We start from the raw sequence: 26,483 nt of genomic DNA, 5'->3' as shown, positions 1-26,483 counted from the left end.
CCGTGGGAGCCGAACTGGCTACCGGACTTCACAAGACGGCATGGCTTGCTGTTGGACACGACAGATCACCCGCTGCTGAACTACTTCAGGCTGCTCTCTCCTGATGCTGCTTTTCAGCTACTGTCAGACGAGACAAACAGGTTGGCAGAGAAATTTTTTGAATCGCGGGCTGCGCTTGCATCGCATTCTCGTTTTTCAAAGTGGAAACCCACAACAAAAGACGAGATGAAGCGCGCTGTGGCATTACAAATAGACATGGGACAGAACTGGTGATATAACTTCAGGGAGCACTGGTCCAAACGTGCTTTGTCCCCTGGTGGCTTTGGACAGGTTATGCAGCGTGATGATAGGTACCTGCTGCTGCAAAGTTTTATTCACTTCTGTAATAAACAGAAGCAAATCCCATGGGGTGAGCCAGGCTATAACGCCATGCATAAAGTTCAGCCCCTGCTTGACATGGTGGAACCAACATAGAAACAATTTGATCAGCCTGGCTGTGATTTGTCTGTGCATGAATCTATGATAAAATAAAAGGGACACCTTTTATTCTGCAAATATATGCTAGACAAGCCCACAAAGTATGGCATAAAGGATTTTGTACTGGCAGAAGCAAACACTGGTTTCTGCCTGAAAGTAATTACATAGACAGGAAAGTATTTCTTACAAAGAGAGAACTGTCCCTTGACAAGTCAGGTTGTGCTGGAGCTCCAGAATTGTTCATGGAGCTACAGAGCAGGGGAATTGGAGCTTGTGGCACAGTGAGGGTGAACAGGAGACACATGAAGCCAGACAGGCTGAAGAGGAAAACAGGTGACAATACGGTTTTCATGCAGGCAGAAAACTTGGTGGCAGTGGCATGGCACGATGGCAAACGGGTGACTCGTCTCTCTACAGTACACACTAACAATATATGTGAGAAAGTGCAGCAACAGACAATTGAAAAGTAGGCACCAAAGCAACTCATATTGTAAGGAGTGCAATGTGGCAATGACTGAAATTGGCTGCTTTGAGCGAGATCAGACTTTGCTTTGTAAAATGTATGTGAAATCATAGAGTATGCAGGCTCATACAACATGCAAGACAATAACATTTGTCAAAAGGAAATATTTTTTGTTGGTTTCAATTGCTTTGTGTTCTTTTTTTAAAAAAAGTTAGTTTTTGGAAAAATATTCAGCCCCGGGAGAAAAGAAACAAAAAAAAAAAATTAGCCCTAAAAGAGTTAAACAAATGAGACAAAAATATTATACAACCCCAATTCCAATGAAGTTGGGACGTTGTGTAAAACGTAAATAAAAACAGAATACAATAATTTGCAAATCCTTTTCAACTTATATTCAATTGAATACACTACAAAGGCAAGATATCGAATGTTCAAACTGATAAACTTTATTGTTCTGCAAATCTTCACTCATTTTGAATTTGATGCCTGCAACACGTTCCAAAAAAGCTGGGACAGGGGTATGTTTACCACTGTGTTATATCACCTTTTCTTTTAACAACACTCAATAAGCGTTTGGGAACTGAGGACACTAATTTTTGAAGTTGTGTAGGTGGAATTCTTTCCCATTCTTGCTTGATGTACAACTTCAGTTGCTCAGCAGTCTGGGGTCTCCGTTGTCATATTTTGTGCTTTATAATGCGCCACACATTTTCAATGGGAGACAGGTCTGGACTGCAGGCAGGCCAGTCTAGTACCCGCACTCTTTTACTACGAAGCCACGCTGTTGTAACACATGCAGAATGTGGCTTCGCATTGTCCTGCTGAAATAAGCAGGGACGACCCTGAAAAAGACATCGCTTGGATGGCAGCATATGTTGCTCCAAAACCTGCATGTAACTTTCAGCATTAATGGTGCCTTCACAGATGTGCAAGTTACCCATGCCATGGGCACTAACACACCCCCATACCATCACAGATGCTGGCTTTTGAACTTTGTGCTGATAACAATCCGGATGGTCCTTTTCCTCTTTGGCCCGGAGGACACGACATCCATGATTTCCAAAAACAATGTGAAATGTGGACTCGTCAGACCACAGCACATTTTTCCACTTTGCGTCAGTCCATCTCAGATGAGCTCGGGCCCAAAGAAGCCGGCGGCGTTTCTGGGTGTTGTTGATATATGGCTTTCGCTTTGCATGGTAGAGTTTTAACTTGCACTTGTAGATGTAGCGACGAACTGTGTTAACTGACAATGGTTTTCTGAAGTATTCCTGAACCCACATGGTAATATCCTTTATAGAATGATGTCGGTTTTTAAAGAAGTGCCGCCTGAGGGATCGAAGGTAACGGGCATCCAGTGTTGGTATTCGGCCTTGCCGCTTACGTGCAGAGATTTCTCCAGATTCTCTGAATCTTTTGATGATATTATGGACAGCAGATGATGAAATCCCTAGATTCCTTGCAATTGTACGTTGAGAAACGTTATTCTTAAACTGCTGGACTATTTGCCCACGCAGTTGTTCACAAAGTGGTGAGCCTCGCCCCATCCTTGCTTGTGAACGACTGAGCCTTTTGGGGATGCTCCTTTCATACCTAATCATGATAAACACCTGTTTCCAATTAACCTGTTCACCTGTGGAATGTTCAAAACAGGTGTTTTTTGAACATTCCTCAACTTTCCCAGTCTTTTGCTGCCCCGTCCCAGCTTTTTTGGAATGTGTTGCAGGCATCAAATTCAAAATGACTGAAGATTTGCAAAACAACAATAAAGTTTATCAGTTTGAACATTCGATATCTTGTCTTCATAGTGTATTCAATTGAATATAGGTTGAAAAGGATTTGCAAATCATTGCATTGTTTTTATTTACGTTTTACACAATGTCCCAACTTCATTGGAATTGGGGTTATACTCGGTCATTTATTTATTGAGGAAAATGATCGAATATTACATATTTGTGAGTGGCAAAAGTATGTGAACCTCTAGGATTAGCAGTTAGTTTGAAGGTAAAAATAGAGTCAGGTGTTTTCAATCAATGGGATGACAATCAGGTGTGAGTGGGCACCGTGTTATTTAAAGAACAGGGATCTATCAAAGTCTGCTCTTCACAACACATGTTTGTGGAAGTGTATCATGGCACGAACAAAGGAGATTTCTGAGGACCTCAGAAAAAGAGTTGTTGATGCTCATCAGGCTGGAAAAGGTTACAAAACCATCTCTAAAGAGTTTGGACCCCACCAATCCACAGTCAGACAGACTGTGTACAAATGGAGGAAATTCAAGACCATTGTTACCCTCCCCAGGAGTGGTCGACCAATAAAGATCACTCCAAGAGCAAGGCGTGTAATAGTCGGCGAGGTCACAAAGGACCCCAGGGTAACTTCTAAGCAACTGAAGGCCTCTCTCACATTGGCTAATGTTTATGTTCATGAGTCCACCATCAGGAGAACACTGAACAACAATGGTGTGCATGGCAGGGTTTCAAGGAGAAAGCCACTGCTCTCCAAAAAAAACATTGCTCGTCTGCAGTTTGCTAAAGATCACGTGGACAAACCAGACAGCTATTGGAAGAATGTTTTGTGGACGGATGAGACCAAAATAGATCTTTTTGGTTTAAATGAAAAGCGTTACGTTTGGAGAAAGAAAAACACTGCATTTCAGCATAAGAACCTTATCCCATCTGTGAAACATGGTGGTGGTAGTATCATGGTTTGGGCCTGTTTTGCTGCATCTGGGTCAGGATGGCTTGTCTTCATTGACGGAACAATGAATTCTGAATTATATCAGAGAATTCGAAAGGAAAATGTCAGGACATCTGTCCATGAACTGAATCTCAAGAGAAGGTGGGTCATGCAGCAAGACAATGACCCTAAGCACACAAGTCGTTCTACCAAAGAATGTTAAATAAAGTTAATGTTTTGGAATGGCCAAGTCAAAGTCCTGACCTTAATCCAATCGAAATGTTGTGGAAGAACCTGAAGTGAGCAGTTAATGTGAGGAAACCCACCAACATCCCAGAGTTGAAGCTGTTCTGTACGGAGGAATGGGCTAAAATTCCTCTAAGCCGGTGTGCAGGACTGATCAACAGTTACCAGAAACGTTTAGTTGCAGTTATCACACCAGATACTGAAAGCAAAGGTTCACATAATATTGCCACTCACAAATATGTAATATTAAATCATTTTCCTTAATAAATAAATGACCAAGTATAATATTTTTGTCTCATTTGTTTAACTGGTTTCTCTTTATCTACTTTTAGGACTTGAGTGAAAATCTGAAATGTTTTAGGTCATATTTATGCAGAAATATAGAAAATATGACATGGAGTTATATTGTTTAGAACTACCATTAGGACTACAGACTCTAATAAACCATGTTTTTTTTTGTAGAACAGTTCACTAACAACCCTACTTCTATTTGCCCTTGTAGCACTTACATGATTGACTCCCTGAATAACAGTGCTAGGACTAGAGCTTGCTGTTGTACTGGAGCTAGACCGTGGCTGGTTGTTGTCAAGGGAATTCTCACTGTCCAGTGTTTGGTCCTCTACATCACCCCTATATTCCTGAAAATCCTGGAATTCCACCTCACTGGCATCTCCTAGTGCTGCGTGAGTCAAAGGATCAACATCTGTTGTACAAACAAAAACAATGACAATTTGTTACACTTTTATGTTTCATTGGGAAATAAGACATTTTAACTAACAAGTTATGAGGGTAACAATAAAATGTATTCATTTAGTCCTCTTTTTAACAGTCTATTATTTATAATGATTTTATTTAGAAACATACTTACTAGGAGTATCTCCTTTGATATCACACTTCATCATTTCACTGACAAAGTCACCAAGAGAAGAATATGATGAGCTGGAGTCATCATAGTCCACACTGTCACTGCCACTGAAAGTAAATTTGGTCAGTCACACCTTTGTATAGAAATAACAAACTTAAAATTGCACAACATTCAAACATTAAATTTAAGCTTATTGCATGGAAGAAACTACACATTAGTGCTTCCTGGAAAAAGACAATTAAAGAACACCAACTTGAGTTAAAAAGGAAGTAATTAGATTGACTTTTCCTGTGTTAAGGTTTTACGCCCTGTAATCATATCCACCAGAATCTTCACCACTGAAGCAAGACAAATTATAGCCGTTACTGCCCAGGCAGCATTTTAGTATACAACATTTCTGAAGAGTGGAGACTTCACATATAACTTTTACTCTACAATGGAAACTTAGCTAAAAAAGATTATATGCTGTCTACATTTTTGAGTCTACCTTTATTTCACCTATTTAACTTGGCATTGACCCCTCCTCGAACCGCCACCTTATCGTGGTGGAGGGGTTTGCGTGTCCCAATGATCCTAGGAGCTCTGTTTTCCGGGGCTTAATGCCCCTGGTAGGGCCACCCAAGGCAAACTGGTCCTAGGTGAGGGATGAGACAAAGTGCGGTTCAACAAAACCTCCATGATGAATACAAAATTTGGACAGCGTTTTCCCTCGCCCGGACGCGGGTCACCGGGGCCCCCCTCTGGAGCCAGGCCTGGAGGTGGGGCTCGATGGCGAGCACCTGGTGGCCGGGCTTGCACCCATGGGGCTCGGCCGGGCACAGCCCGAAGAGGCAACGTGGGTTCCCCTTCCCATGGGCTCACCACCTATGGGAGGGGCCAAGGAGGTCGGGTGCAGTTTGAGTTGGGTAGTGGCCGAAGGCAGGGACCTTGGCGGTCCGATCCTCGGCTACAGAAGCTGGCTCTTGGGACGTGGAACGTCACCTCTCTGAAGGGGAAGGAGCCTGAGCTAGTGCACGAGGTCGAGAGGTTCCGGCTAGATATAGTCGGGCTCACCTCGACGCACAGCTTGGACTCTGCAACCAATCTCCTTGAGAGGGGCTGGATTCTCTACCACTCTGGAGTTGCCCCCGGTGAGAGGCGCCGAGCGGGTGTGGGCATACTTATTTCCCCCCGACTTGGAGCCTGTACATTGGGGTTTACCCCGGTGGATGACAGGGTAGCCTCCCTCCGCCTTCGGGTGGGGGGACGGGTCCTAACTGTTATTTGTGCATATGCACCGAACAGCAGTTCGGAGTACCCACCCTTTTTGGAGTCCCTGGAGGGGGTGCTGGAGGGAACACCTTCTGGGGACTCCCTTGTACTGCTGGGAGACTTCAATGCTCACGTGGGCAAGGACAGTGAGACCTGGAAGGGCGTGATTGGGAGGAATGGCCCCCCCGATCTGAACCAGAGTGGTGTTCTGTTATTGGACTTCTGTGCTCGTCACGGATTGTCCATAACGAACACCATGTTCAAGCATAGGGGTGTTCATATGTGCACTTGGCACCAGGACACCATAGGCCTCAGTTTGATGATCGACTTTGTGGCCGTGTTGTCGGACTTGCGGCCACATGTCCTGGACACTAGGGTGAAGAGAGGGGCGGAGCTGTCAACTGATCACCACCTGGTGGTGAGTTGGCTCCGATGGTGGGGGAGGATGCCGGTCAGGCCTGGTAGGCCCAAACGTGTTGTGAGGGTCTACTGGGAACGTCTGGCAGAGCCCCCTGTCAGAAGTAGCTTCAACTCCCACCTCCGGCAGAACTTCGACCATGTCCCGAGGGAGGTGGGGGACATTGAGTCCGAATGGGCCATGTTCTGTGCCTCTATTGTTGAGGCGGCTGACCGGAGCTGTGGCCATAAGGTAGTCGGTGCCTGTCATGGCGGCAATCCCCGAACCCGTTGGTGGACACCAGCGGTGAAGGATGCCGTCAAGCTGAAGAAGGAGTCCTACCGGTCCCTTTTGTCCTGTGGGACTCTGGAGGCAGCTGATAGGTACCGGCAGGCCAAGCGGAATGCGGCTTTGGTGGTTGCTGAGGCAAAAACTTGGGCATGGGAGGAGTTTGGGGAGGCCATGGAGAACGACTTTCGGACGGCTTCGAGGAGATTCTGGTCCATCGTCCGGAGTCTCAGGAGAGGGAAGCAGTGCAGTGTCAACACTGTGTATGGTGGGGATGGTGCGCTGCTGACCTCGACTCGGGACGTTGTGGGTCGGTGGGGGGAGTACTTCGAAGACCTCCTCAATCCCACTAACATGCCTTCCAATGAGGAAGCAGAGCCTGGGGACTCGGAGGTGGGCTCCCCCATCTCTGGGACTGAGGTCACCGAGGTGGTCAAAAAACTCCTTGGTGGCAGGGCCCCGGGGGTGGATGAGATACGCCCGGAGTTCCTCAAGGCTCTGGATGTTGTAGAGCTGTCTTGGTTGACACGTCTCTGCAACATCGCATGGACATCAGGGACAGTGCCTCTGGATTGGCAGACTGGGGTGGTGGTCCCCCTCTTTAAGAAGGGGGACAGGAGGGTGTGTTCCAACTACAGAGGGATCACACACCTCAGCCTCCCTGGAAAAGTCTATTCGGGGGTTCTGGAGAGGAGGGTCCGTCGGATAGTCGAACCTCGGATTCAGGAGGAACAGTGTGTTTTTCGTCCTGGTCGCGGAACAGTGGACCAGCTCGACACCCTTAGCAGGGTCCTAGAGGGTGCATGGGAGTTCGCCCAACCAGTCTACATGTGTTTTGTGGACTTGGAAAAGGTGTTCGACCGTGTCCCTCTGGGAATCCTGTGGGGGGTGCTCCGAGAGTATGGGGTACCCCCTGATAAGAGCTGTTCGGTCCCTGTACGATCGGTGTCAGAGCTTGGTCCGCATTGCCGGCAGTAAGTCGAACCTGTTTCCAGTGAGAGTTGGACTCCGCCATGGGCTGCCCTTTGTCACCGATTCTGTTCATAACTTTTATGGACAGAATTTCTAGGCGCAGCCAGGGTGTTGAGGGGGTCCGGCTTGGTGAACGCAGGATTGGGTCACTGCTTTTTGCAGATGATGTTGTCCTGTTTGCTTCATCAGGCCGTGATCTTCAGCTCTCTCTGGATCGGTTTGCAGCCGAGTGTGAAGCGGCTGGAATGGGAATCAGCACCTCCAAATCCGAGACCATGGTCCTCAGCCGGAAAAGGGTGGATTGCCCTCTCAGGGTTGGGAGCGAGATCCTGCCCCAAGTGGAGGAGTTCAAATATCTCGGGGTCTTGTTCACGAGTGAGGGAAGAATGGAGCGTGAGATCGACAGGCGGATCGGTGCGGTGTCCACAGTGATGCGGGCTCTGCATCGGTCTGTCGTGGTGAAAAAGGAGCTGAGCCATAAGGCAAAGCTCTCAATTTACCAGTCGATCTATGTTCCTACCCTCACCTATGGTCATGAGCTATGGGTAGTGACCGAAAGAACGAGATCGCGAATACAAGCGGCTGAAATGAGTTTTCTCCGCAGGGTGTCTGGGCTCTCCCTTAAAGATATGGTGAGAAGCTCAATCATCCAGGAGGGGCTCAGAGTAGAGCCGCTGCTCCTCCGTATCGAGAGCAGTCAGATGAGGTGGCTCAGGCATCTGATCAGGATGCCTCCTGGATGCCTCCCTGGTGAGGTGTTCCGGGCACGTCCAACCGGAAGGAGGCCCTGGGGAAGACCCAGGACACACTGGAGGGACTATGTCTCCCGGCTGGCCTGGGAACGCCTTGGGATTCCCCTGGAAGTGCTAGAAGAAGTGGCTGGGGAGAGGGAAGTCTGGGCATCTCTGATCAAGCTGCTGCCCCCGCGACCTGACCTCGGATAAGCGGAAGAGGATGGATGGATGGATGAACTTGGCATTGAGCAAATATGAAATGCCTGGTTGATTCTCTACTAGTGATTTTTTTTCCATGCACTGTAAACAATTATTTAAAAGAATTAATTCCTATTAAGAGACAAAGGTCAATGATGTTTTTTATAAACACTTATGATTTGTCAAAATATTAGATAGTATGTAACAGTATTCATAATTAACTTGAAGAGTGATTTGAATTTGGTGTTTTGTTTTCAAATGTACAAGTTTTAATAAGACAACAGGCTCAAATTGTTTCCTTGACTAAAAACTTGTGCCAACAAGCTAACACCTGTTTGTCATCAAATCATACAAAAATCTAAAATTCTAAAGGAAGAAGTCACCTATTGTACCAATATCAAAGATACGCTATCCACAGAACAATCATTTTTAATAACTTGTTGCCTTAACTATTGTTATAAAACATATGGAAAATACTGTGGATCTAAATCTGTTCACACATCAGATAACAGTTTGCATGTAGTTTGTCAGTGACACTGTACTAAATCAAGAAAATGTACCAATAGCACAACTTTATAAACCACATCAACTTCCTATATATCCAGTGTGGTTTGACCTCTTAAACACCTCTTACCTGTCATCAGTTGGATCAGAGTCATTCTGATTCTCTCTCTCAAGTGGAGCATTCATTGCCTCAGCAAGCTGGGAGTTGCTATCATAAACACGATAAAAAATTGGTTGCAGCTGATGTGCATACCACTTGGGTTTATCTCCAATGAGAGAAGGGTCATACATATCTGTGGAGAGAAAGATCTCAAGAGTGTAAAAGTAGGAGAGAAAGGTGTCAAGTATTCTAACTAAAATTAACAAAGTAAGAGTATGGCAGAAGAGAAGATACTGTATAAGAGAAAGCACAAGTCCAAAAACTTAAGAGTGCTACTGGAGAATCAAAGAACTTCAGCAGAGGATAAAACTTAGCATATGTTGAAAACCACTCTCAATGTTTATAGTCTTTCTCACATTTATCTATCAGATACAAAATTAATACTAGAAAAAAAGAGAAGTTAAAATAATGTATTCTCAATCAGAATGCAAAAATACTCAGTGTAGCTACAAATATAGAAGAAAATTAAATTAATGAAAAATTCAGAGGCACATAATTGTTTTTCTACATCTTTGCATTTTTAACCAGAAGGCAACATGGCCTAGTGGTTAAGCCAATGGACACTAAATACAGTAATCCCTCCTCCATCGCGGGGGTTGCGTTCCAGAGCCACCCGCGAAATAAGAAAATCCGCGAAGTAGAAACCATATGTTTATATGGTTATTTTTATATTGTCATGCTTGGGTCACAGATTTGCACAGAAACACAGGAGGTTGTAGAGAGACAGGAACGTTATTCAAACACTGCAAACAAACATTTGTCTCTTTTTCAAAAGTTTAAACTGTGCTCCATGACAAGACAGAGATGACAGTTCCGTCTCACAAGTAAAAGAATGCAAACATATCTTCCTCTTCAAAGGAGTGAAGCAAACAAATCAATAGGGCTGTTTGGCTTTTAAGTATGCGAAGCACCGCGGCACAAAGCTGTTGAAGGCGGCAGCTCACACCCCCTCCATCAGGAGCAGGGAGAGAGAGAGAGAGAGAGAGACAGAGAAAAATCAATACGTGCCCTTTGAGCTTTTAAGTATGCGAAGCACCTTGTAGCATGTCGCTTCAGGAAGCAGCTGCACACAGAAGGTAGCAACGTGAAGATAATCTTTCAGCATTTTTAGACGAGCGTCCGTATAGTCTAGGTGTGCGAACAGCCCCCCTGCTCACACCCCCTACATCAGGATCAGAGAGAGTCAGCGCAAGAGAGAGAGAGAAAAGTAAGTTGGGTAGCTTCTCAGCCATCTGCCAATAGCGTCCCTTGTATGAAATCAACTGGGCAAACCAACTGAGGAAGCATGTACCAGAAATTAAAAGACCCATTGTCCGCAGAAATCCGCGAACCAGCAAAAAATCCGCGATATATATTTAAATATGCTTACATATAAAATCCGCGATGGAGTGAAGCGCGATATAGCGAGGGATTACTGTAGTTTATTTCTCTATCTGATTCACTGTGTGAATCTGAACAAGTCAGTCAATCTGCTTATGCTCTAACCAGAAAGTAATTTTGTAGTATTTGCATTTACTCTTTGCATCATAAAAGGCCTAATATCAAAGGCAGCTGAATGTCTTACTGTTGTGGATCCGCTGGAATGCATAGTTGGTGGGGTTCAAAGACCACTCTCCGAAGTACTCAACAGCTTGAGTACGGGCAAGCTTCTCTGCAAATCCAGATTGTTTTGGTCTGGAAGCAAGAAAGGAGTTGGCCTGAAAGGCTACCACAGGCCTAGGAAAAAGCCTCAGTGTGCGAGTGTGCATCTGAAATCCCTGCAGCACATTTGGAGAATTAAAGAATCTCACCATGGCCACCCTAAAGGAAAGACAAAGATGAAAGGAAAAAAAAACAAGTGTTAGTATCAGATAAAACTGGTTACAACATCAGCACTTAATCCTGCACTTGACAATCTACTTGGGTTTAAACACTATATCCACTATTCTACTTTTACTCTCTAAAAGTTAAGATTATTTGTTTTTTCTGATTAAATTACTATGACTTTCAGCTTTAAAGAAAAATATAAAAGCAGGTTTCCTTGCCTTGTTGCCACATCTACAGAGTCAACATCATTGCCATATATCAGAGGATTAAACTCAGTGGAAGGAGTTGAAGCTCCGTCATCTCGTGATCGTCCTGAGAGCAGTGGCAGCTCCTGTCCTTCCTGGAATTTCTCCAGGTTCAGAATAGGCTGTGTGTTCAGACTCATACTAGCCAAAGCCTTTGAAAGAGACAACACAGCATTAATGAATTTTCAGATGGTGTCCTAAAAAGGGAAAAAAAAGTCATTTCACCATTTCAGCACCCTAACTGAGCCTTATCAAAACTCAGTGGTTAGGTGGGTCTTGATCTATGTATCAAAAGCAAAAGAGTGCAAAAAAGAACTCTCTTGCAATTTGTTTTATATTTCATGCATCTCAAGAGCAAATGAAATAGATATGGATGGTAATTTTCGAACAGCCTCTAAAATCTTCAAGTAAGGTTTAATTCACAGTACCTTAAAAGAAAGGTTACTGTGAACAATTAATTTTATACACCTTGTTCACCTTATGTCTATCGCCCACATAATAACTATAAGGTAGACAGTCCTGGCAAGGCAACTACTAGGCCTAAAAATATAAATGCTTGCGTGTTTATATATTTTTTTTAATTACTTAACACTGAGGTGAAAGATCCACATGTTTTATGAAAATATATACAGTGCATCCGGAAAGTATTCACAGCACATCACTTTTTCCACATTTTATGATGTTACAGCCTGATTCCAAAATGGATTAAATTCATTTTTTTTCCCTCAGAATTCTACACACAACACCCCATAATGACAACGTGAAAAAAGTTTACTTGAGGTTTTTGCAAATTTATTAAAAATAAAAAAAACTGAGAAATCACATGTACATTAAGTATTCACAGCCTTTGCTCAATACTTTGTCGATGCACCTTTGGCAGCAATTACAGCCTCAAGTCTTTTTGAATATGATGCCACAAGCTTGGCACACTTATCCTTGACCAGTTTCGCCCATTCCTCTTTGCAGCACCTCTCAAGCTCCATCAGGTTGGATGGGAAGCGTCGGTGCACAGCCATTTTAAGATCTCTCCAGAGATCTTCAATCGGATTCAAGTCTGGGCTCTGGCTGAGCCACTCAAGGACATTCACAGAGTTGTCCTGAAGCTACTCCTTTGATATCTTGGCTGTGTGCTTAGGGTCGTTGTCCTGCTGAAAGATGAACCGTCACCCCAGTCAGAGGTCAAGAGCGCTCTGGAGCAGGTTTCCATCCAGGATGTCTCTGTACATTGCTGCAGTCATCTTTCCCTTTATCCTGACTAGTCTCCCAGTCCCTGCCGCTGAAAAACATCCCCACAGCATGATGCTGCCACCACCATGCTTCACTGTCGGGATGGTATTGGCCTGGTGATGAGCGGTGCCTGGTTTCCTCCAAACGTGATGCCTGGCATTCACACCAAAGAGTTCAATCTTTGTCTCATCAGACCAGAGAATTTTCTTTCTCATGGTCTGAGAGTCATTCAGGTGCCTTTTAGCAAACTCCAGGCAGGCTGCCATGAGCCTTTTACTAAGGAGTGGCTTCCGTCTGGCCACTCTACCATACAGGCCTGATTGGTGGATTGCTGCAGAGATGGTTGTCCTTCTGGAAGGTTCTCCTCTCTCCACAGTGGACCTCTGGAGCTCTGACAGAGTGACCATCGGGTTCCTGGTCACCTCCTTGACTAAGCCCCTTCTACCCTGATCGCTCAGTTTAGATGGCCGGCCAGCACTAGGAAGAGTCCTGGTGGTTTCAAACTTCTTCCATTTACGGATGATGGAGGCCACTGTGCTCATTGGGACCTTCAAAGCAGCAGACATTTTTCTGTAACCTTCCCCAGATTTGTGCCTCGAGACAATCCTGTCTCGGAGGTCTACAGACAATTCCTTTGACTTCATGCTTGGTTTGTGCTCTGACATGAACTGTCAACTGTGGGACCTTATATAGACAGGTGTGTGCCTTTCCAAATCATGTCCAATCAACTGAATTTACCACAGGTGGACTCCAATTAAGCTGCAGAAACATCTCAAGGATGATCAGGGGAAACAGGATGCACCTGAGCTCAATTTTGAGCTTCATGGCAAAGGCTGTGAATACTTATGTACATGTGCTTTCTCAATTTTTTTATTTTTAATACATTTGCAAAAATCTCAAGTAAACTTTTTTCACGTTGTCATTATGGGATGTTGTGTGTAGAATTCTGAGGAAAAAAAATGAATTGAATCAATTTTGGAATAAGGCTGTAACATAACAAAATGTGGAAAAAGTGATGTGCTGTGAATACTTTCCGGATGCACAGTAGTTGAACAGTTTTGTTATAACTGATAAATCTAAAACTGGTTAGGCAGATATGGGCTGAGAAATAACAAAAATGACTAAAACAGCAAGGGTGGTACATGAAGCATGAGACTTCTGTCCATAACAAAATGGCAACAAGCAGCATAAAGATGCTTGGCTTATGTGAAATAAACCAGAATACTTTTATTATTTGCAACAAAATGTACTAAGAGCTTGACAGCATCTTTTGTATTTTAAGCCGCTGAAAAGAAATTTTGCCTTGGACATAAATTGTTTTTGCTTGGTCGGTCTGATCAATTAAAGGCTTAAGTTCTCAAGCAATAATACTCCACTACAAACCAAGCAAACATCTTTAACCTAACAATGTAAAGCAATATGTGGCAGTGAAGAGAGTGAGAGACATAAGAGAAAAAATAAGAACCTTGTCCTCTGAAGCGCAGAGCTGTCTTTGCGCGAGTGCCGTCATGCTAACCAGACACTGAAGGGCAGCAGGGAGCCACAGCGCAGAAAGGATGCACATATGACCACAGACACGGATGACAGGGGAGGAAAGAGGATTTCTTACTGACAGACAGTGAGAAGAAAAACACAAAAAACAACACCACAAGAAACAAACAGATAATGGCATTGCAGAACACAGCTTGGCATTATACTAGCCCTGCCATGCATCTGTCTCCACAGACTTATTTTGCAAACAGCCTTCATAAAGCTTCTGCATGTTACTGCCTTAAAATGCATCACCTGGTTTCCAACATAATGCAAAAAGTCAGAATGTGGATCCAAATCAACAGCAAAAAAACTGATTGGCTTGTCCCCACCATGCATGGTTCTGCAATGCTGCCAGACAATGGGTGGTGGAGGGAGTGAGCTGGTAGACATAAAAATTATTTAGTGTTCAATATGCACAGCAGGGCTAGTTTTAGAAAACAGCACCATGGCTCCAGATTTGGCTACTATGTATACAAAACTAAGCTTCTTCATACAGAAGATAAATTTACAAAAAGTTTATTCTGGAAATGATCTGATGGAGAAATGGTAAACTGCTGAGTGATGAACACTTCTTCTGGAAATGAGATATGTTTTAGCCTTCTTGTCACCAGTTTGAAAGTATGTATAGTTTCAAAACTACCACAGAACTTCTTGGATTCTTCCAAAGAAAACGTCAATACTGAAGCCAGAGTTACCCAGGAGTTTCATGCTTTCGCCTCCTCTGTTCTAGGAAGCCTTTTGGAAAGGGTGACAGTAGAAAGCAGTTTCGCCCCCACCCCCCATTGACTTCTCTTTTGCCTAGAAAATTGCACTGTGTCTTGAGTCTACACATCAAGGGAGAATAAAAGGTTGTCTTAAAACATACTGAAAGTTTCTTAAGGCATTTGCTGTCTAGCCAGCCATGTTAGTCACAGCATTTCATTTGCAGAAGGAGACATAAACAGGACTCTAGGTACTACAAGAGAAGGTGACTCAAAAAAGCCTCAATATCCACATTACCTTAAGAGCCTGGGACAGGCACATTGTGAAAAAACAGATAAGAAACAAAGAACAGAACAATAGTGACACAAGCACAATCAAGAAAGGATACCACATAATAGAAGACTGAACAGATGTCATGGGTGTGCCCCATTGCAGAGATTTTAAATAAGAAGGCCCTCATCATAACCATATTAAAATAAGGAAGAACAGGCTGACCAGCATAGAATGACCTCAGTATATTCAATGCCTTATGTTGAAGATGAGTGCAAACAGAAGCACCTCTACAAGCAGAGTGCTTGCAGTTAAATGATGGCTAGTGGGATTTACTCTAATATGGAAGTAATGAGTCTATGAGTAAAATTAAAACAGGCTGAATGGGTACTGAGCATGTAGACTATTTAAGTAAGGTGAATGTGCCAAAATCCTCTTGGGGTACATATGCACGAAATGTTGTAAAGACAAAAAAAAAAAAACATAAGGTAGTAAATGACTTTACCTGTTTCAAGTGCTTCTTGAGATCAGTGGTCTCTGGCTCAGGTAAGGCAGGTAGAGGTTCAACATTGTGTGGGATAAGAACCTGCAGTACAGGAAAACACAGTTTTTAGTTAGTTATATCTTGCACACAAACACTCAGCAACTGTGAACTTTGGGTACTATTCCTCAGAATAATTGAGGGAAAACTATCAATACGCCCTCTCGTTTTCACTCCTCATATGGATAAGGATGGCCCCTAATGTGCAAATATATTTGAAAATATATGCAGTAATTTATTAGTCAAAAATCAAAAGATTCAACGTCAACAGCTTTGCCTCAACAGTTAAATTAAACCAGGTGCATTTTTAAATATCATAAACTTGCAAAGGCTTACCATTTGTTTACTAAGCCATTTTTAAAAAGCAAGGAAAAATATTGTGAAGTAATATAAACCTGCAGCATATAAATGTGATTAAGCAAATTTTGAGACACAGAAGACAAGTTGCTGGGATAAATATGAACAATAAAGATGAGGTTCTCTTGTTTTGATGAAGTACCGATGAAGCACTCATAGCTTTACAAGTATTATACTAATAAACTACATTGCTTGCAGAACATGCAGCAAATCTCTGTTCATTTATTTATTCACTTACTATTATGTTTGCTTTAAAGGAAAGAACTTTTATTAAAGCCTAAGCACTACATGTAACAATATGGATTTCTTTTGCAAAACACAATTATAAAATTAAACTGTTATATGTTCACTTCTATTGCTGTGTGGTTTGGTTTTAAATAATATATAATTTTGAACTGTTTTAACTGAGAATATTTTTCAAAGAATTATTTGTTGCTTAAAGCTGATGTCACTTTATTTATAGCTGAATGTTTTGATTTGGCGATTGGCTGGCGCCCTTTCCTGGGGGAAAGCATGGCGAATTGCTTGCATACTAAAGTAACGTTAGCTGCAGGCGGAAGTCCCATTTTACTAATGGTGCCAAGCAGAGTTGTGTTGCAGTGCAGCAGTCTATTAGCCAGCGAAAGCACGGTGAAGAAGCTGTCTGTTACGGTTCTGCCTTTGTTCAGTCTGATAGTGGTCACAGGACATCGTATCTTTGATTGCTGGTACAACAAATAATTCTGAGCAGGTATCAACCATAGTACCAACCATGGTCATCGCTGCTCTTGTGAAAATAATGGAGATAATAGGCATCAACTCAGAGAAGGAGATACAAGTTCGTTGTACCACATGAACGTCACTGAAAGAATAAAACTGAATATTAAAAAAAGAAAAAAAAAAAAAAAAGGCGCTAACTTTTACAAGTAGCCAAAATTTACATCAGGTGTTACAGGCTCAAATCAAATCCATGGTTTTGTTATATTATAGTAATAATAATAATAGCAGCTCACTACTCAAAATGCAAAGTTCTGGGTCTCGAACCGACAGTCTTTAGGTTATAAGGCAGCAGTTCTTACCTCTGCACCATCCAAGAATACGTATTAGCTTTCTGTCAATTGACACTTGAGCTTGGGTTCGTAGCTCATTGGCAACAACATGTAAATTGAATGATTTTTTTTTTTTTTTTTTTACTTTGGTTATATACTTGAATAAAAGTGCACATTTATTTGACATTTGGACTAAAGTCTTCACACAATATACACTTCACGTCATTATTAATATAACATAGAACAAAGTTTCTGCTTTAGGTATGTGTTCAGCATTTCTTGCCTTGCATTTCCTTTCATCCTACACATACCCAGATCTTTGTAGACACGGAACACGCATGAAACGCATGTATTCTAAATAACGATATACTGCATTATTTACCCCATACAACTCCAGGTACCTCTCACACAGATATGGAGCCTTGGCTTGAGCTGGGAGAACTTTTTGCCCGAGTCGAGCTCTGTTAATGGGGGTGTTTGGGGGCGCAGGATAACAGGCTGTTTGCTGCTTGTGCTGATCGACACATTTACAAAACAGAAGACGCTAATGGAAAGGTGCAAAGGACTTTAAAGTGGGCTGGGATTACAACTTTTTTGTAGGCTTCAGGGAATCTAGTGTTAAAAAGATGTTGAGGCAAGAAAGTTTGATTCTGTATCTCTAATTTTAGCTTTTTTACACTGGTTGCCTATTTCAGAATTGATTTTAAAATTTTGCTGCTGGTTTTTAAATCAATACATGGGTATATGTTCCTTTCTATTAATCCAAAGCATGTGCTTTACACCAGCCAACCGGTCAGTTGTTTCTTGTTGTCCTTCGTACTACAGGAGGTCCTTCGGGTTACAACGTCTCGACATACAACGTTTCGAGTTTACAACTCTCACTCCCATAAAAACTTAAATAAAATAAAAAAAAAAAAAAAAAAAAAAAATTGAGACGTGAGAAGGAATAAAGGTAAGGATTTTTATTTACACTAATTTTTTCTGTTACCACAGTACAGCATACAGTACAGTATATTTATGTACTTTTCCTTTTTCTGTGGCTTAGTTGTGTTTTTATGTTCTAGATTATGATTTTGCAAATGTGTTAAAATAGGTAAGTGACTTAGGGTAGGGCGTGTTTCGACTTACACCAAAATTCGGGTTACATCACTGTTGTAGGAACAGAACTGTGTCATAACCCGAGGACCCCCTGTAATTGTAAAACTAAGGAAGACAGGGCTTTGGCATCTGCTGCACCTTATCTGTGGAATTCTTCACCTAATTACATTATGGAGTCACCTTTAACACTAGAATTACCAGAGCCTACGAAAAAACTCGTAGATCCGGCCCACCTTAAATCGCTTCTTAAAACCGTTCTCACCTCTCTGCCAGCGTCTTTTGTCATCTAAATGTACTAATAAAGACATGCTGCCAGCAGCCGGCTATTCCATCCCCCCACCGACTTAGAACGTAAACGAGCTTTTCCCAGCTCATGCCTTGATTGATTATCTGGGAGTGAGTGGAGTTTTAGAATGGAAATAATAAATCGCTATTTGGAACACACGCATTTCATGTGTGTTGCGTTTCTGCAGTAATCTGTGTAAACACATTGTTAAAACAGAAACGTTTTTTATATTCTAGTAACAAATGACAAAATGTAGGCATAAACTATATAATGTATGAAGCCTGAAGTCCAAATATCAAAGAAACACTTTCACAAAAGGTACAAAAAAAAAAAAGCCGCCGCCAAAAAAAGCTGCCTTAGTGTGGGACATTGACACCTATTTACTATGATTGCCGCCGTGGCACAACAGTATCAGTTGCTGACTGGCAATCAGAAAGTCATGAGTTCGATCCTGCATGACTCCCTTATGAGATATGAAGTGTTCTTATTTTTACTATTTTAGAATAAAAAGATACATTTGATTTCAGTCTGTAACAGCCGGTGTAATTTATGATATTTGCAAAGGTTAGCTTTGTTTTGTTTTTTTTTAATTCACTTTTCTTTGTCTCAGTCGTGTTCAGGATCCTTCCCTAAAAGTATAATAAAACAAGTGCACTTTTATTCAAGAATATAACCGAAGAAAAAAGAAAGCAAGTTACAGTAGGCGGTTGATATGACAGCTTGCGTGGTGCATTGCTAAGAACTGCTGATTTCCATTCCGTGCTATATAACTGTTAACTGTTAACATTTGAATCTGATGATTGTATATAGCGCTGTCTTATTCAGTGTGCGCAAGAACATGAAGGTGGCCAGTTGTTGCGTGCTACAATGCACATTTTAAAAAAGAAAGAGACAAATATATGTGAAGAAATCATTTTATGACACAAATAGTACCAATCAGAAAACATCGTCGAAGTAATGCAATATTATTTGAAAACGAACAGCATCAGGTTGGGTGTGAAGTTATACTGGCGCTGTTTGAGTCAGATCAGAAGCTGAATAAGCTGAACAAGCTCCTGTTCTGACTCTAAGTAAAAAGCATGAATTAATTAACAGAAATAACCGCGATCGACATTTTAAACTTAACGATTTACAGTGCATACCAATTTATAAATTTTATGTCCGTTTTCAGCAGTAAGCTGCTCTTTTGTTGGTGGGGGGGGGGGGGGGAGTGTTAGAGCGTGTGAGCTTATTCAGTGCTGAAAATGGCAAATATAGGAGTGAGTGAGATCGAACCAGGAAATCTTGATCACACTTGGTTTGCGTTTGTACTTGCGCTGTTTCTTAGAGTCAGATCGGGGGTGGGGATGCTAGAGCCCGTGAGCTTATTCAGTTCTGCTGGATCAACGCATATGTTGATCTTTTTTTCTTTCAGTAATAGCGCCAACATAAATCCAAACCCGATCTGACGCTGTTCGTTTTCAAATAATATTGCATTAGTGCGATGATGTTTTCACATATATTGTCTCTTTCTTTCAGGTGTGTAATAGGAACCACAGCATAGAGAGAAGCGTGTACATTGTAACAGGTACACACGTTGTAAATGTAGGAAAGACTATCCTTGCGTGTGTGTGAACAGTTAACATTTGAATCTGATTATTGCATATAACGCTGAACTTACTGCTCTGTACTATTCTATCCTCTGCATGTCCTGGAGTATACAAAAGAAACAGCATACAGCAACATGTGAGGACTGGCAAGATCGGGAAAAAAAAATACGCATTCACTGATTACAAAACGCAAGATGTTATGCGAATGAATATGAATAATGTTGCATCCGTGCCACAAAGTTTTCCGAAATGTACTATACAGGTCATAAAACGAATAATTCCGAATATCATATATACCTACGTCTGTGTTTTTTTGTTGTTTTGACATCATTCACCATAAGGTGCACTCTAATTCAGCATGAGCAGGAACACTCAATAAAACCGAATAAAAAAATCAAGTGACGGTGAGATACGAAGAAGGCAGATTCGCCAGCGTTTGTGTGTCAGCTTTTATCCCTCCAGATGAGAGAATGTCCAGTTCCATTGTCTCAAAACACCACTCACATCTACAGATATTCCGTTTCAAATAAAAAATAACAGCGTCAGATCCCTGGTGGGGGGGGGTAGTATGTATCGTGATCGTGATTTAGGGAGAATAAAAGTAAAAAAAAAAACGGTAACTTTTACAAGTCCTATAAATGCACACCGTGTGTTACAGACGCAAACCAAATGTATGTGTGTACTGTATAATATTAACAAAAAGAGGAGCTCACTACTGAAAATGGCAAATATAGGAGTGAGTGGGGATCGAACCGGGGACTCTCAATTACAAGTCAGCAAATCTTACCGCTATGCCACGGAAACTATTGTATCAGTCTTGAACCTTTTGTGGAAGTGTTTTTACTTGATCTTTGGACTTCAGGCTTCATACATTATATAGTTTATGCCTACATTTTGTCATTTACTACTAAAATATGAAAAACGTTTCTGTTTTAAAAATGTGTTTACACAGATTGCTGTAGAAATGGAACACACATGAACTGTGTGTGTTTCAAATAGCGATCTATTATTTCCACACTAAAACTCTAGCAGTTCAGTCACTCCCAGATAATCAAACAAGGCAAGAGCGGGGAAAACTTAGTGAACGCTCTGCGACGATGGGGGATGGAATAGCCGGCTGCTTGCTGGCTCGTCTTAATCGGCACATTTAGAAGACAAAAGAGAGCTGCGAATGGTTTTAAGGTGGGCCGGATCTACGAGTTTTTTCGTAGACTCTGGTAATTCTAGTGTTAATTGAACTGTTTAAAACTAGAATTACCAAAGCCTACAAAAAAACTTGTAAACCTTGTCCACCTTAAATCCCTTCGCACCTCTCCATCAGTGTCTTTTGTTTTGTAAATGTGTTGATCAATACAAGCAGCCTGCTATACCATCCCCCCAATGCCGCGGAAAGGGCAAGTAGTTCTCCTAGCTCAAGCTTTTATTATCTTGGAGTGAGGGGCTGGAGTTTTAGAGGATAAAAAAATATATCGTTATTTGGAACACATGTATTTCATGTGTGTTTCGTGTCTACAACAATCTATGTAAACACATTGCTAAAACAGAAATGTTTTTCATGTTTTAGTAATAAATACAAAATGTAGACATAAACTGTATAATGTGTGAAGCCTGAAGTCCAAAGATCAAATACACACTTTCACAAAAGATAATACAACAGCTTCCGTGGTGCAACGGTAAGCATAATGAAAATTGCACAATTAGATCTGGACCACCCTATACAATAAAAACACACACTTGATTTGTGTCTGTAACAGTCGGTGCAAATTTATAGTACTTGTAAAAGTTAGCGGTTTTTTTTCCACTTTTATCCTCTCAGTCACGATTATGATACAATGTCCACCCCAGATCTGACACTGTTAAGTTTTTATTTGAAACTGGGAATAACTGTAGATGTGAGTTGTGTTTTGAGACAATGGAACTGTAAATTCTCCGATCTAGAGGGATATAAGCTGACACACAAAAGCTGGTGAAATTGCTTTCTTGGTATCTCATTGTCACTTGAGTTTTTTGTATTCAGTTTTACTGAGTGCTCCTGCTGACGCTGAATTAGTATGCACCTTAAAGTCCATGATGCCAAAGCCACACTGACAAAAAACAGAGACATAGGTATATATGAAATTTGGAATTGTTCATTTTATGACCTGTATAGTAATTTTCGGAAAACACTGAGCATTGATGCAACATTATTCATATTATTCATATTCATTTGCATGCCTTCCTGCGATTGTAATCAGTGACCACGTGTTTTTTTCTCTCTCCCGATCTTGCCAAGTCTCCACATTTTAGTGCATGGTGGTGTTTCTTTTGTACTCCAGGACATGCAGAGGAAAGAAGAGTACAGACAGGTCAGTTCCGCGCTATATGCAATCATCAAATTCAAATGTTAACAGTTCCCACAAACCCAAGGCCCGTCCTTCCTACATTTACGACATGTGTACCTGCTGCAATGAACACACTTCTCTCTATGCTTTGGTTCCTATAACATTGAAGGGGCACCTGACACTGACTGAGTTTGCTTTCCTGGGGGAAACGGCGTTCTTGGAACAGAAGCTTGTCGATGTTGCATCCTCTTTTTCCATCGCTTTTTCTTGTAAGAAGCGACGACGAAGTTCCTCTGCAAGGTAAGAAAAGAACACTCTTCTTTTCTCAGTGGACCCGTGCATGCTTTGTACAGTACATGTGTGTTGATCGCCGCCAGGGCAAGCATGTTATAGCACAAGCAACTGGACACCTGCATGTTCCTGCTCACATTGAATAAGCTCACGCCTTCTGGTGCATGATGTCAACGCAGCACCGGGAAAAAAAAGAAAGAGACAAATACATGTGACATTTTGAAGAAATCATTTGATGACCTGAATAGTACCAATCAGAAAACATTGTTGCACTAATGCAGTATTATTGGGAAACGAACAGTGTCAAATTGGGTGTAAATTTATGTTGACGCTGTTAGTTAGGGTTAGATGGGGGGAGGTGGGGGGCTTGAGTGTGAATGTGACTGAGAGAATAAAACTGAAAAAAGCTAACTTTTACAAGTGCCATAAAATCAACAGGTATACAAGTAGTAAATGTAGGAAGGAAAAGTCCTTGGGTGTGTGGGAACTGTTGATGATTTCATGCCAGTCCCTGAAGTAATTTATGTTTAACATTAGACACAGACAAACTTTCCTACACTAGACTGGGGTTTTTGGGCTAAAATTCATACATCTTTTCTTGGCATCTGTTAAAAGTTGCCCCACAGAGGTTCAGTGTATTTTTATTTATTTAATTTTCTTGTTGTGACTTATTTTCATGCATTTCAAATTTGGAATAAACTAAGCACATACATAAAGCTTCTTCTAATGCTGGGTTACAGACATGGAGACAAAGCCTTTCCTGGCAGGCCTAGGCATAGGGCAGGAAACAAGCAGGCCCGATCGCACAGCTAGTCATATAGACACATACACCTAAACCAGTGTTTCTCAACTAGGTAGCAGTCACTGGGGCATTAGCACATGTGACTTGTTCATAGTATTATCTGCCCCATTCCTGCCCCTGCCACTGCCGCGACCAGCATGATGGGGACCAACAGAGCTGTGTAATATTATTTTTTACCCAATTTCACAGCAAAATGAGCAGCATGATACATTGACATTCAATCAAATGGAAGGTACTCATATGAAACTTCAAGAGGCACAAGTACAGTGTAACAGTACTCACAGTAAGGCTGGGCTGTGTGACTAAAATTCTATATCACGGTATTTTTCAAAATTATACCAGTTTCACGGTATTCAACAGTATTTTTTCCCCCATGCATAAGTGGATGTTAACCACATTTTCCACTGCAATTAGTCCAGTAGACTGGCGAAGAATAACCTATTCCACTGTCATGAGAATTGTACAAAAAAAGATTTTAATGTGCACACAAGTATTAATACAGACTTGCGTGGCCCCATAAAGTGATAGTTTTCAAGGGGGGTGGCACTAATGAAGAGAAGGAATCACATTGCAATACAGTTGCAGTCAAAATATAGAACGTTTTTATTGAACAAATTTTGCAAACAACTTAAACTATAATTTTGACAACAAATTTTTAACCGTCCAAAAAGGCATTTAGACTTAGTAAAATATCCAGAGGTGCTTGTCAAAAGTTGTATTGCACGGAACATGTCTTAGAAAAGGAATAAAGAGTATATATTTTTTGTAAACCAACTACACTTTCTGTTAATGTTATCAATCTCTGTCCACTGACAGGTTAGCTATATGGATTGTAATGCCGTTGGTTATCTCGATCCACCGCTTGCTTTTTTTGTCACAGGCAGTACCTCTAGCAAATACGTCTACAAGTGACATCTGACTCGAGTGTCCTCTCGCTTTTTCAGTTTTACCTGAAGATGTGGAGGGTGCCAATCTTAGTTCCATAAATTCATGGTACTCCAAAGCATTTTTGTGGCTAAGGTGCTGCAGCAAATTGCTCGTGTTGCCACCTCCGGCAACAACTTTGGCTCCACAGTATTTGCAGTAAATAGTTATTTGGTCCACATCTGACCTTTTAAAACCAAAATCTCCAGACAACAGACTCCTTTTTTCGGCAAAAGTTCTTCTGTGTCATCATGTTCAACTTTATCGTTTGCTACAGCTTCAGAGTGTTCTCTGTCCATTTTCACCGCTCAATACCCCCACTAACACGTACTCCATTGCATGCGTGTTTAGTGGTGTGGCAGTGAAAAAGGTCTCCCCTTAAACAGTTTCCCGCCGCTACATTCCGAATGTTGTTTAGGCTATTTAAACCGGTATTGCGGTATAAGAAAATTTCGTATCATAACAAAAATAAAAAATGATTTTCAGTATGAACCGGTATACCTCCCAGAACTAACTCATGGGTATGTTAAGAAACAATGCCTGTACTCTAAGTTGAAATTGAAAGAGCACTGACTAAAGCAACATAGGGAGAGCATGCAACAGACAGTGTCTGGGTATGGTAATTGAACTCATGAGGCTTGAACTGTGAAACTGAATGCTGTGATGCTTAAAAGTTATACTAAATGCAGTACTTACAAATCATACATCAAATGTGTAAGTATCAATAGTCAAAACTATGATCAGAATCTCACTCAAGCTTTGTGTGAAACGAGGTATATGGATGAGCTATCACATAAGCAATTTATTTCCTGTCCTAAACGCATAGCTGTGACATGTAACACGAATGGCCAGTCACAGACAACTTCACATCACTAGAATGGACTGAAACTCAGCTATTGAGCCTTTCACTATATACAGTTAGGTCCATAAATATTTGGACATAGACAACTTTTTTCTAATTTTGGTTCTGTACATGACCACAATGAATTTTAAATGAAACAACTCAGATGCAGTTGAAGTGCAGACTTTCAGCTTTAATTCAGCGTGGTGAACAAAACGATTGCATAAAAATGTTAGGCAACTAAAGCATTTTTTAACACAATGCCTTCATTTCATGGGCTCAAAAGTAATTGGACAAATTAAATAACTGGAAATAAAATGTTCATTTCTAATACTTGGTTGAAAAGGCTTGGCTGGCAATGACAGCTTGAAGTCTTGAACTCATGGACATCACCAGATGCTGGGTTTCTTCCTTTTTAATGCTCTGCCAGGCCTTTACTGCAGCGGCTTTCAGTTGCTGTTTGTTTGTGGGCTTTTGTGTCTGAAGTTTAGTCTTCAACAAGTGAAATGCATGCTCAATTGGGTTAAGATCAGGTGACTGACTTGGCCATTCAAGAAGTTTCCACTTCTTTGCTTTAATAAACTCCTGGGTTGCTTTGGCTGTATGTTTTGGGTCATTGTCCACCTGTATCATGAAACGCCGCCCAATCAATTTGACTGCATTTAGCTGGATTTGAGCAGACAGTCTATCTCTGAACACCTCAGAATTAATTCGGCTGCTTCTGCCCTGTGTCACATCATCAATAAACACTAGTGTCCCAGTGCCACTGGCAGCCATGCACGCCCAAACCATCACACTGCCTCCACCGTGTTTTACAGATGACGTGGTGTGCTTTGGATAATGAGCTGTTCCACGCCTTCTCCATACTTTTTTCTTGCCATCATTCTGGTAGAGGTTGATATTGGTTTCATCTGTCCAAAGAATGTTTTTCCAGAACTGTGCTGGCTTTTTTAGATGTTCTTTAGCAAAGTCCAATCTAGCCTTTCTATTCTTGAGGCTTATGAGTGGCTTGCACCTTGCAGTGCACCCTCTGTATTTACTTTCATGCAGTCTTCTCTTTATGGTAGACTTGGATATCGATACGCCTACACCCTGGAGAGTGTTGTTCACTTGGTTGGCTGTTGTGAAGGGGTTTCTCTTCACCATGGAAATGATTCTGCGATCATCCACCACTGTTGTCTTCCGTGGACTTCCAGGTCTTTTTGCGTTGCTGAGTTCACCAGTGCTTGCATTCTTTCTTAGGATGTACCAAACTGTACATTTTGCCACTCATAATATTGTAGCAATTTCTCGGATGGGTTTTTTCTGTTTTTGCAGCTTAAGGATGGCTTCTTTCACCTGCATGGCCAGCTCCTTTGACCGCATGTTGTCTGTTCACAGCAAAATCT

General features: G+C 41.7%; 1 protein-coding gene across 28 annotated transcripts in view; it reads right to left on the bottom strand.

The window, feature by feature from the left end:
- Positions 1 to 26,483, bottom strand: part of madd (MAP-kinase activating death domain) — a 237,397-nt gene that overhangs the window by 83,737 nt on the left and 127,177 nt on the right. For 16 of the 28 annotated variants that reach the window (XM_051923186.1, XM_051923176.1, XM_051923177.1 and 13 more), the window contains exons 7-13: positions 15,523 to 15,603; positions 13,978 to 14,034; positions 11,259 to 11,437; positions 10,799 to 11,034; positions 9,205 to 9,367; positions 4,734 to 4,837; positions 4,375 to 4,568 (exon numbers count right to left, since the gene is read on the bottom strand). In XM_051923186.1, the coding sequence (XP_051779146.1) occupies positions 4,375 to 4,568; positions 4,734 to 4,837; positions 9,205 to 9,367; positions 10,799 to 11,034; positions 11,259 to 11,437; positions 13,978 to 14,034; positions 15,523 to 15,603 (1,014 nt within the window). The remainder of the gene's footprint in view (positions 1 to 4,374; positions 4,569 to 4,733; positions 4,838 to 9,204; positions 9,368 to 10,798; positions 11,035 to 11,258; positions 11,438 to 13,977; positions 14,035 to 15,522; positions 15,604 to 26,483) is intronic. The other 12 variants (XM_028794241.2, XM_028794253.2, XM_028794256.2 and 9 more) reach the window with 1 other exon arrangement.

Source organism: Erpetoichthys calabaricus, chromosome 2, assembly GCF_900747795.2.
Source record: "Erpetoichthys calabaricus chromosome 2, fErpCal1.3, whole genome shotgun sequence".
Lineage (NCBI taxonomy): Eukaryota > Metazoa > Chordata > Cladistia > Polypteriformes > Polypteridae > Erpetoichthys > Erpetoichthys calabaricus.
The sequence above is the reverse complement of the archived record's forward strand: the minus strand, read 5'-3'. Positions and strand labels throughout refer to the sequence as shown.